The sequence below is a fragment of the Monodon monoceros genome, unplaced genomic scaffold (assembly GCF_005190385.1).
Source record: "Monodon monoceros isolate NGI ecotype Baffin Bay Population unplaced genomic scaffold, NGI_Narwhal_1 Super_Scaffold_13, whole genome shotgun sequence".
In the NCBI taxonomy this organism is placed as follows: Eukaryota; Metazoa; Chordata; class Mammalia; order Artiodactyla; family Monodontidae; genus Monodon; species Monodon monoceros.
Genome location: NW_021703769.1, coordinates 42,541,867 through 42,553,252, shown reverse-complemented (window position 1 = coordinate 42,553,252; position 11,386 = coordinate 42,541,867). Strand labels below are relative to the sequence as shown.

At 58.4% G+C, this 11,386-nt stretch overlaps 1 protein-coding gene across 2 annotated transcripts in view; it reads left to right on the top strand.

Moving 5' to 3' along the window:
- PYGB (glycogen phosphorylase B) overlaps positions 1–11,386 on the top strand; it is a 53,346-nt gene that overhangs the window by 40,047 nt on the left and 1,913 nt on the right. The window contains exons 12-20 of one of the 2 annotated variants that reach the window (XR_003793190.1): positions 462–576; positions 1,497–1,598; positions 2,188–2,335; positions 5,810–5,868; positions 7,605–7,746; positions 9,282–9,489; positions 10,028–10,162; positions 10,668–10,834; positions 11,246–11,312. Coding sequence is in view for 1 of the 2 variants with exons in the window: in XM_029220895.1 (XP_029076728.1) it covers positions 462–576; positions 1,497–1,598; positions 2,188–2,335; positions 5,810–5,868; positions 7,605–7,746; positions 9,282–9,489; positions 10,028–10,162; positions 11,246–11,312 (976 nt within the window). In the remaining variant the exon portion in view is untranslated. The remainder of the gene's footprint in view (positions 1–461; positions 577–1,496; positions 1,599–2,187; positions 2,336–5,809; positions 5,869–7,604; positions 7,747–9,281; positions 9,490–10,027; positions 10,163–10,667; positions 10,835–11,245; positions 11,313–11,386) is intronic. The other variant, XM_029220895.1, reaches the window with a different exon arrangement.

The window sequence follows — 11,386 nt, the reverse complement described above, 5'->3', positions numbered from 1 at the left end:
CCCCGCCAGGGTGGAGGTTAGGGTGTGACGGGCTGGGGCTCATCCCCGAGAGGAAGGAGGAATTCTTAGGTCAGATTCCCTGCTTCTGCCCCCTCTTTGTGGGATGTGGTCTTGGAATTCCTCCTTTCCATCCTCGCCGCAGACCTGTGGAGCGCCTCGTGTGGGCGCCCGGAAGCCCTGGACGGGTCTGTCCGTGTGGAGGCTTCCGGGTCCTCGGTGCCGGCCTGAGGCTTTGTGTGGTGTACTGTTTAATCCCCACTGTCCGTCCACACTCCACTGTCACAACCACTGGGAGGTGGCCAGGCTCCAGCCACATGCCGGCGTGGAGTTGGGCTCCTTGGGGGATGGAACAGAAAGGCTGGGCTCTGGATCGCCCAGGGGCTCCCTTCAGAGGGCCCTGTGCCTCTCGCTCACCTTGTTTGAAACAGCGCTTGTGACAGTTGCCCGTTGTCTGTTTTTAGCTTTAAGGACTTTTATGAGCTGGAGCCAGAGAAGTTCCAGAATAAGACGAATGGCATCACGCCCCGACGGTGGCTGCTTCTGTGTAACCCGGGGCTGGCGGACATCATCGTGGAGGTGAGGCCAGCGCCTCTGAGTCCACCCGGAGCTGTGGGCAGGCAGAGCGAGCGGTAGCTGCCTGGGGCCGTGTGGGCGGTGACCCGCTCCTCAGCGTGTGGACAGCGATGGCTCCTGGACGGGTGCGGGCGGTGGGGACCCGCTGTCGCCCTGGGTGTGGGGGGCCGGGCGGTCGGCCAGCAGCCCTGGCGGCCTGTGCAGGAGTTCAGAGGGGAAGTGCTAGGCCCAGCTGCCCGCGAAGAGGTTTGTGAGCCGGGGACGTGGTCGTTGTTGACTTGTTCCCATGCTCACGCGCTCAGCGAGGAAGGAGACAAGTCACGCAGGGGCCCGGCCGCGTGCTGGACACGGGGGTGCGGCGGGGGTGCTGGGAGGCGGGCTGTGTGCCAAGGAAGCTTCTCTGGAAAGGGACGGCAGAGCTGAGGTCTGCCTGCCCAGTTACCGGGAGGGCCCAGGAGCAGCGCTGCAGGGACGTGACCACCCGCAGCCTGGCTGGTGCGGCCTCAGTTCAGGGCAAGGCCACGGAGACGGCCCAGGTGTCTGGAGGCCAGGAGTTTTCCTCTTGGTCCTAAATTAGAAACAGGGAGACTGAAGCTGGGGTTTGTTTGGAAACAGCGCTGTGCTGCAGTGTGGGGGGCAGGGTAGGGTGCCCAGGCTGGGCGGGAGCGGCCGGAAGGCCTCCGTCCATCTGCGGTTCTGGCGGGTGCGGGCCTTGGGGGTGGGCGGAGACGGGCCCCCAGGTTTCAGGCCTGTGGGGAGCCGGGGGAGGCGCGTGCGTTTGAGGGCACGTTTCAGTGGTCGGGACTTGACTGGCGCCGGGTGTGCGGTGTTTCCTGGGAGGGGGTGTCGTGGGAGAGGAGGGGGCCTGGGGCTGAGGTGGGCAGAAGAGGTGCAGGAACCGCGTCTCCCTTATGACTCGGCAGAGAATCGGGGAGGGTTTCCTGACGGACCTGAGCCAACTGAAGGAACTGCTGCAGCTGCTCAGTGACGAGGCACTCATCAGGGACGTGGCCCAGGTCAAGCAGGTAGGCCCGGTGGGGGGCCCATCCCCCCGCTCAGCCTTGCAGAGGGGGCCTCGCTGAACCCTGAGCGCACCGCCGCCCCAGGTCCGGAGGAGAGCTCGTCTGGAGGGAAGCAGTGGGAATCGATGCAGGTCTCGCATCTGCACTTGACATGCTGTCCGCACACCTGGGCCTCCCTGTGGCTACCTCACCACCAGGCGGCCTGGCCCACTGGGCGGCCTTTGAAGACCGAGACTGACCCTCCACTGTGCCAACAGCCTGGCCTCGGGGGCCCAGAAGTAGTCTTCATTTTGGAGTCTCGCCCCCCACCCCAGGTCTCCTTGTCTCCATTTTCTGCTTTTCTCATCCTTTGCTCCTCTTCCTGGGTTTGCACACCTACTTTCCTGTTTATCTCCACGCTCTCATGCGGATCCACTTTCAGGATCACGCTTCCCCCTTCTGCCCACCAGGCTCCGGTGACCACCTGTGTCCCTCTGTGTCTTCCCTGGGGTGGCGGCGCGTCCTGGGCATCCCCTCCCTGCTGCGTCTCTGACACCAGCCCTGGGGGCTCGGCCCTGTGAACATCCCACCATCTTTACCTCTGTTCTCCCAGGAAAACAAGGTGAAGTTCTCTGCCTTCCTGGAGAAGGAGTACGGGGTGAAGGCCAACCCCTCGTCCATGTTCGACGTGCACGTGAAGAGGATCCACGAGTACAAGCGGCAGCTGCTCAACTGCCTGCACGTGGTCACCCTGTACAACCGTGAGTGCTCCGCCCCTGCGCCCCACCCCCTCCACCGGGCCTTTTTCTCACGTGGCCACTGGGGCGGACGTGGCATATTCATTTTGAGTGGCACCTTCTGGTTTTCTGTGTTCAGAACAGAGCAGCTGCAAGGAGTGAGACGTGAACTCAGAGGTTGGGGAGCTCGAGGCCCAGGGGCTGCACCTCCTCCAGAGGCTGGGTTTTAGGTCTGGTGTAGCATTTCTTTCATACTTAGTTATTATCGTTTTTAGACTCCTCTTAAGTTATTTGGAGAGATTATACTTAGCAGGTGAGGCATTTGAAGTATACTCATAGAAGATGAAATAGTATGTTACATCTATACACCTTAAACTATTTAAGTGGCATTTGATCTTGAAGCACGTGTGAATCAAAGGCCCACCTAAGGGCTTCCCTGGTGGCGCAGTGGTTGAGAGTCCGCCTGCCGGACTCGGGTTCAGGGGACACGGGTTCATGCCCCGGTCTGGGAAGATCCCACATGCCGCGGAGCAGCCGGGCCCGTGAGCCATGGCCACTGAGCCTGCTCGTCTGGAGCCTGTGCTCCGCAACGGGAGAGGCCACAACAGTGAGAGGCCCGCATATCGAGAAAAAAAAAAAAAAAGATCCACCTAAAAGTAACTATGAACATTTGCTACTTCTATAAATAAGATAATAAAGCCTCAAGGAAAAAATCTGTTGTTTTTTTTTTAAAGTTATTTATTTAATTTATTTATTTTTGGCCACGTTGGGTCTACGTTGCTGTGCGCGGGCTTTCTCTAGTTGTGGCGAGCGGGGGCTACTCTTCGTTGTGGTGCGCGGGCTTCTCATTATGGTGGCTTCTCTTGTTGCGGAGCATGGGCTCTAGGTGTACCAGCTTCAGTTAGTTGTGGCACGTGAGCTCAGTAGTTGTGGTGCACGGGCTTAGTTGCTCCGCAGCATGTGGGATCTTCCCGGACCAGGGCTCGAACTGTGTCCCCTGCATTGGCAGGTGGATTCTTAACCACTGCACCACAAGGGAAGCCCAAAACGTGGTTCTTAAGATCTTGTAATGTAGTAAAGCAAATACTAATTTTGAAAATAAAGGAACCAAATACTTTCCAAGACGCAGAGCTCCCCTGGAGAACATCAGCTCTCCAGTTGCCAGTGAGGGAGACTCCGTCTTGAGAGATCCGCTCGCTCGTGAGACAGTGAAGTGACAGGACAGATGCTAGTTTGGGTTGAATGGTTCTGACCCGACCCTCAGAAAAGGCCCAGGTGAGGGCCCTCCTGTGCGTTTGGCGGAAGGGCGCACCTCCCGGGCCAGAAACAGCAGTTCACGGAGACTTTGTTTTGTGCTCTTTGCTGTGGTTTTCTTCTGCAATTGTGATTTTTCTGCATTTTCTTTGTCGTTTCCCCGGCGGCGTCCCCAAATCCCCTGCCTGTGAGCGGCAGGGCCAGTCGCTGGGTGGCCTGCCCTTCCTCCCGTCACCTCTTGTGACCGGTGCCTTCCTGCTGCCCAGGGTGCTGCTTCTGCTCGGCTTGTGAGCGTCCGGGGCGCCTGCGGCATTCCGATGGGGCCATCAGGGCACGTGTCACCCGCCCCCCGCCCGCTCGTCCACCTGCGTGTATGCAGCGCACAACGTGGTGCTGCTCTGCCATCCTCGCCTCGATCTGACCTGGGTTTCCGTCTGCGATGAGACGCCCAGTCCTCTTACAGGGCTGTCCGGTCGCCCTTCTGCCCAGCTCCTGTGCCCCGAGGTCTTCCATGTACACAGTAGTCTGTGGCCATTTGCGGGAAGGGTGGTTCCGCTGAAGCGATGTTCTCAGTCTTCCGTTCTTTCCTTGAGCAGCGCCATCTGGAGGGTGGGTCCGGAGTGAGCTGCTCTCTTGGCCTGTGCTCATTCTACTTGGCTGTGTCTTGGGTGCCGGCTGTTGTGGGTCAATTTTCCTGATGCTCTGGCACTCTGAGGATGGTGGTTGATATCTTATATCATTTCTAGGAAGTTTCCTTGAAATACATTAAAACGTGTGTTTGGCTTTCTTCTCCTGGGGCTCCAGTGACGTGTGTGGTTGGTTTCTTCCACCACCTTCTTTTTGCCTGTTGATAGCGCTCCCTCCTTTTCTGTTCCATGTTGTCTGCTGGTCCCGCCTCCACGCTCTGTGTGTCTACTGTGTTTTCTGCGCGTCTCCCCGCCCTCCTGGCTTCTGTGATCGGGCTGCATACTGTGGGGCAGTTCTGCCTTGTCGCCTGTGTTCTGCCTTCTCCCGGGGTCTTGCGTTTCGGCGCTATGGTCTCCCATCTGCGTCGACAGTCCTCACAGGTTGGAGACTCACAGGGAGGCTGCTTCCACTGCCCTTGTCTGTGGCAAAGCTCTGTGTTAGGGTTGGTCACTCGTGTCTGAGGAGCTGCGTCAGGACTCTGGCCGGGGCCTCGTGAGCTCAAGGCAGCCGCAGGCCTCCCCAGCTTGTGACGCCTCTCTGGGGCTCCAAGTCAAGGCTGGCTCAGGAGGCGTCACGGCCCTGTGGGCCTCTGTCCACAAGGATGTCCAGACCCCCTTTCCAAGGTTTCTCTGTAGGAGGGGTGCCGACAGGGTCTGCCCGCCCAGCCCCCTGGGGCTCTTTCCTGCCTCCGTTTCCCCCGCTCACAGCCCCCGGGAGGCTGGGGTTCCTGAGACCCTGAGTTCACAGCTCTGTCTCCCACCCATCCCATGACCCAGCAGGACTTGCTCAGTGATCTGGAGTTAGCATATTTTTCTTTTTTACTAGTTTTAGTAAAAATGTAGTTTGTGGGGTTTTGGCTTTATTTTTTTCCTGTTCTCTTTGTTACTCTGTCCACAATCTGGAAGCGGGAAGATTCAGAACTAAAGGACGGTCATGTTCCTACTAGAACCTGAAGACAGGTTACAGATCAGCCGCGACCCTTTAGTGGCTCCTGTAAACCTTGCGGCCGATTCCTGACTCTGGTGAATGCCATCTAGGGCAGCCTGTCACTTCTGTAGACACTCCCTGCCCCCACCCCCCAGCTGAAATCTGGAAACCAGTGGCCTGGTGAGGACATCTCATTCTGCTGGGGCTGGAGGTGAGCTGTCTGCTCCTGTGCAGAAAAGGTCTGGGGGGCTTCTTACCCTCTGTCCCAGTGATGGAGGGGGCTTGGGGTCTCACTGACACCCCTCGCAGGCTGACGGTGAATCACCACCATCCCAAGGTCACCCCATTTTTGAGTACCCATCACATGCCAGACCCAGAGAAGCTCCTGTGTTGGGCTGTTCTGGACACAAAGGCACAGCTTTTCCACTGAACTTTCTGGAAGAGTCTGCTCCTGGCTGGCCTTCCAAACCAACCTGGACCAAGTGTAGAATTCTGTAAGCGGGAGCTCCTGGCAGTGCAGCACCTGTGTCGGGCTGGCCTCTGAAGACACTGTCACTGAGGCCTGTCCCAGGGCTCAGGCATGTCTGGCTCCAGGGGCTTCACGTGGCGCTCTCTCTGTTTGTCCTGCAGGAATAAAGAAGGACCCAGCCCAGGCCTTTGTGCCCAGGACTGTCATGATCGGGGGCAAGGTGAGGGACGTCTTCTTGGTTCCTGCTTGGCGTTGGTCGGGGATGCACAAACCACCGTGCTTTTCAGCAGTGTCTCTGCATCAGGGCTGGATGCTGCGGGTGGCCGGGCGCCAACCTGCACACACAGCCCAGAGGTCCTGGCCCCAGGTGTGCCTCTGGGCCAGGTCAGGCTCCATCAGCTCAGCCACAGGAGGGAGCTGGATGGGGCCCCTGCCTGCCCGGCCCAGGGGAGTGGGGTCCCCAGCCCCAAGGGCCAGTCTCTACTGGGCTCTCATGGGGCAGCACCATTTCTCTGTGTAACTGCCGGATTTCCACGCCTCCCCTGCACTGGTGTGCCAAGTAGACGTGAGTCGCTGGCTGCTTTGTCAGCCAGACGTGCGCCTGCTCTCGGCTCAGCCTGGCCTTGTTCATTTTATTTACATGTGCTTTTTTGGACGTGGGATCTCAGAGTCCCAGCGTATCGCCGGCAGGCATCAGTGGGTCCCATCATCCGGCTCCGTGCTCTAGGGCCCGCGTCCCCACCCCTCTGCCACTTTTCCCAGAAGCCTGGGCACAGCTGCTTCACAGGGGCTGCAGGTGGGCCCAGGACTGTCCTCGCCTCTTACTTGAGCACATATGAAGGTGGAGGCACCTCACAGGCAGGCCCGTCTTGTTCTGTCTCTGCCACCGTCCCCCGGCCCCCCGACTCCTGATGTTTCTAAAGCAGACTCCGGACAGCATGCTGGGGTTCTTTTTCTTTTTTTTTTTAACTTATCTATTTCATACATATTAGTGTATATATGTCAATCCCAATCTCCCAATTCATCCCACCACCACCCCACCCCAGCATGCTGTTTTTGTCAGTATTTCCGTATGCATTTTAGAGATGTGGACTTTCAAAAAGTTAAAAAATGTTAATTTTTTAAAAATTAACATTTTTAAAAGGAGAAAAAAAGAAGTGTAGAACATCCACAAACCTGTCCCCCAGACTTTTGCTGAACCATTTCATAGTAGATAGATTACAGACATTATAACACTTCAACCCTAAGAACTTAATCAGTTGTCTTCACAGTGATGTTTTCCTGCAAAACCACACAGCGCCACCATCACACCTGAAACACTTGACAAGAATTCTGCCACATCATTAAATATCCAGCCAGGGCCACACGCAGCGGTCTTGTGACAGCTACAAATACCTTGAGCTTGTTTGAATCAGGACCCAGCAAGGTTCTCACATGGTGACAGGCGGCTGTGTCTCTTAAATCTCTTCATCTGTAGGTTTTTCTCCACGTCCCCCTCTTTTTTCCCCCTGCAATTTGTTACAGAAATCGGGTTGTGTGTCTTCCCCAAACCACGCCCCTCTGGTATCTCCCAGTACTTTCCTTGGTTCCCTGCGTTTCCTATAAGTCGGTAGTCAGTTTTCAGAGGTCCTTGTTCCCTCTCTCCATTTTTGAAAAAAACAACTAGAATCAGAAAACCAAGCTTGAGGTTGACAGATTTGTGCACGTGGGTGAGGTGCCGTCATGAGAGGCACTCGGTTGGAGCCGAGGAAGCGGGTGGGGCGCCGCGCTCCGTGGGTCCGTCTGCCAGGTTGAGGGCAGGACACGCAGGGATGCCATGGCCTCAGCCCACCCCTCCCCTGCCGTGGGAACCCCGCTGGCAGAGCCACTCGGCTGGGCGTGTCCAGCCCGGGCTCCAGTGACCCTGCCATGCCCCTGAGCACAGGGTGTCTGCTGAGCGCCCCTCGCCCTTTCCAGGCAGCGCCCGGCTACCACATGGCCAAGATGATCATCAAGCTGGTCACGTCCATCGGCGACGTTGTCAACCACGATCCGGTTGTGGGCGACAGGCTCAAAGTGATCTTTCTGGAGAACTACAGAGTGTCCTTGGCCGAGAAAGGTGAGCCTGCCCTACCTGGGCGCAGTCAGTGGTCCTCTATGGTCAGGGCCTGTCTTGCTTTCAGACAGATTAACAGCCCCAACACCAGGCTGCCCAGCCAGAGGGCCCCCCACCCCTGGCCTGGCTCTGGGGGAGCCCTGCTGCCACCCAGTGTGTGGGTCATCCTCGGTCTCACACATCCTTGGTCTCTGAACTTCCCACTGCTCCCCCTCCTCGCTCCTCTGCCCCGGGGCTCCCTCTTGCTGGCCCTCCCCGTCCCCCAGAGGATGCTTCTGCTCATCCCCACCTGTCCACTCTGGCCTGGCGTCCTGCACCTGCTCTGGGAGGGTTTAGCCTGGGGCCAGTCCACTTTGGGGGTACTGGGTATGTGTTGCCATCTGGAGAAGGGCCTGTGGCCAAATGTGCCTCGGAGCATAGCTGTCCTGAGCTGGACAGGCCTCTCTAAGCCGGCCACTTCCGGAGACCTGGCAGGAAGTGCTGGGAAACCTGAGCCTGGACTTGTGGCCCGAGTAGCAGCCCCTCTGATCCATGAGACTGTGCGCTGCCCTCCAGGCGTTGAGTGAAGGGCAGGCTCACGCACTCCCTCCTCCTCCGTTGCGGACGGGTCATCAGGACCAACCCTGTGGTCCCGCCACTGCCATGGACCATGTGTGGCTCTGGGGTTGGGTTGGGGTTAGTGTTTCGCTGAGCTTCTAAAGCAACTTACGGCCACTGCCTGGCACTCCCAGGCCAGTTCCTGCGCTTCCTTAGAACTGACCTTGGGGACACAGCCAGCCTGGAGTTGGGCCCCGCACCCTCCCCTAGCTCTTGGACTGGCTGTGGTAACGTGTCCACCATCCCGTCTGCCCATGTCCCTCTGCCTGAGGGGCCGGGGGTGCCTGTGTCTCTATCCTGGCACCTAGACCTGACCTTGAAGAAGGGGCTGGGCTCTGGTCTTGGCTGACCCCGAGTGCCCTTCAGCTGGGTTAGGGAAGCAGCATTAGCTCTGAGAACGAGCTGAGGACGTGGGAGCAGGGATGCCAAGGCAGGCAGGACGGAGGCTGCGTTCCTGCTGCCACATGGAGAAACTCATGCAGGGAACCCACACTTGGGAGAAGCTGCAGGGTCGTGGATGGGGTCGTGTGCTGGCCGCTGTAAACAGCACAGAGTGACTTAGGTGCGTGTGGCCACAAGAAGATTGTCCCCCCGCTGTCCCCAGTCCTCTGGTGCTGTGAGTCAGATTCCTCTTCAAGCCATTTAAGGAGCCTGTGGGGCTGATCGAATAAGACACCAGTGATGTCAGGATACAAGGGAATGATGACAACACCAGGCTTTGATTTGGCCCTGGTCCGCGGAAGGTTCCAGAACAAAGGTCCTTTGCCACCTGCAGGGCTTCTCAGGCGTCTCCATTGTGGATCCTCTGCCTCAGGCTGCCCTGGGTCAAAAAAGGGAGCCATACAGGTGGTGTGGTCAGTGCGTGGTGTTGCTGTGCTGTTCCCATTGCTCTCGTGTTGAGCGGTTCATGGCTGACGGGTCTTGCTCTCGCCGCCTTGCAGTGATCCCCGCCGCCGACCTGTCACAGCAGATCTCCACCGCGGGCACCGAGGCCTCGGGCACAGGCAACATGAAGTTCATGCTCAATGGGGCCCTCACCATCGGCACCATGGACGGAGCCAACGTGGAGATGGCTGAGGAAGCTGGGGCCGAGAACCTCTTCATCTTTGGCTTGCGGGTGGAGGACGTGGAAGCCCTGGACCAGAAAGGGTGTGTGTCCCTCTGAGGACCTCAGGTCTCCTCTACTTGTTTTTCACACCCTTGGGTACTGTGAGGGGTCCTGTGCAACTGAAGTCGCCTAGTTGCCTACAATCCCTCAGGGGAGTTGTTGAGGCCTCAGGCACCAGCTGCTGAACCAGTCAGAACCTTGTCAGCCTGTGAGCGCTGGCCCTTTGGGCCCTGTCCCACGTCTGCCACACGCCTCCCTCTCCCCGGACTCCCTAATGGGCGCAGGGTGTCTCTCCAGCTTGGTTTCACATGTCATTTTCTTCTGCAGCATCCTGGCACTGGGGGCGGGGGCGGGGCTGCCTGAGCATCCTCTCAGAGGACTGCGACAGAGCCATGCATGGGACTTGTACGTCCTCTGGCAACCACGTGTCTGTAACAGTAAAAGGAGGTGGTGGAATTGATGTGCTCACAGCCCATGTCCACCTCCCAGTGCCTGCGGTTGCCAACCCCACCTGGCTGTCCTGGGCCCGGGGCACAAACGGCCCCAGAGTCTGCCCATGAGGCTGCCATCTCCCCACAGGTACAACGCCCGGGAGTACTATGACTCCCTGCCCGAGCTGCGGCAGGCCGTGGACCAGATCAGCAGCGGCTTCTTCTCCCCCAAGGAGCCCGACTGTTTCAAGGGTGTCGTCGACATGCTGCTGAACCATGACAGGTGAGACAGGCCCCTCGTCCCTCACCGATGGGTCAAAGGGTCCCCCTGGCAGGCTGAAAACTGCACGTTGTTTGGGGCCAAGCCTGGGCCTCGGTGAGGCTCCCCCTCACCTCAGCCCACGGCCAGAGGCTCGGCTGCACCCAGGGGCCGGGGTTTGTGGGGCTTCTGACGGTGCTCAGCGAGCCTGGGGGCCTGGTGGTGGGATTGCCAGCTGCCAGGTCCAGCCCCAGGCCCCCGGCACCAGCTGACCTCCTTGGACGGGAGTGACAAGCGTCGCCTGGGCGGGTTGGAGGCGACTTCCTCGGGGCAGAGGGAGCCTGGGTTTAATGGGGAGCCCAAGAGTGGTTCAGGTGGAATGAGCTTGTGAGGCCGTGAGTTACCACGTGGTTAGTGTTTTACGAGGCCGTTGACACGGGGTTCTGCTCCCCGGGGCACAGCCTTGCACAGCACTTGTTATAGGTCGGCAGTGCTCTCTCCTCTGATGACAGGCCTCTTCTCCACCCAGGTGGTAAAAGCTGAGTCTGTCAAAGGCTGAGAATCGACCTCTATTCCACTTGCAGTTCCTTTGGTTTAGTCTGTCACTTTTTGATGAATGCTGTCAGCTGGCTTCTGTTAGACCCGATCGATCGTAACTCCACACACGCCCGGGGCTGGGAGCTTGGCCCTGCTGAGGTCTGTGATCAAGGAGGGACTTTACAGAGTTTTATGAATTGTGTTTCTGACTCAATCGTAAACAAAACGTGTTTCTGTGTCCATAAATCCTGCACCACCAGTTCTCAGCCCATGAGATCTGAGAACAGATGGTGATGGAGCCTGTGGTCACCCTGTGCCCTTCCCCTGTAGGTGAAATTGGCGGGAGGCCTCAGCCTGTGCAGCTCTAACCCACGTGCACGGGTTCTTTAAAGAACACTGGGTTAAAATAAGGTTTTTCTAGAATAGCGTCCCCAGGACAGAAGTGTTGCTCACAGAGTGGTCCCCGTGGCCACCCCTGTCCTGCAGAGCATGAGGACGCAGCCAGCCAGGCCCGTTTCCTGACCTCCCACTCGTCACCCACCCAGCCCAGCTTCCTGTCTCCCATTTCAGGTTCAAGGTGTTTGCGGATTATGAGGCATACGTGGAGTGCCAGGCCCGGGTGGACCAGCTGTACCGGGTAAGGTCCTTGGGCCCTGGCAGGGAAGCAACAGGGTGTGGCTGTGTCCTGCTGTCTCGGGCCACTCCCAGGAG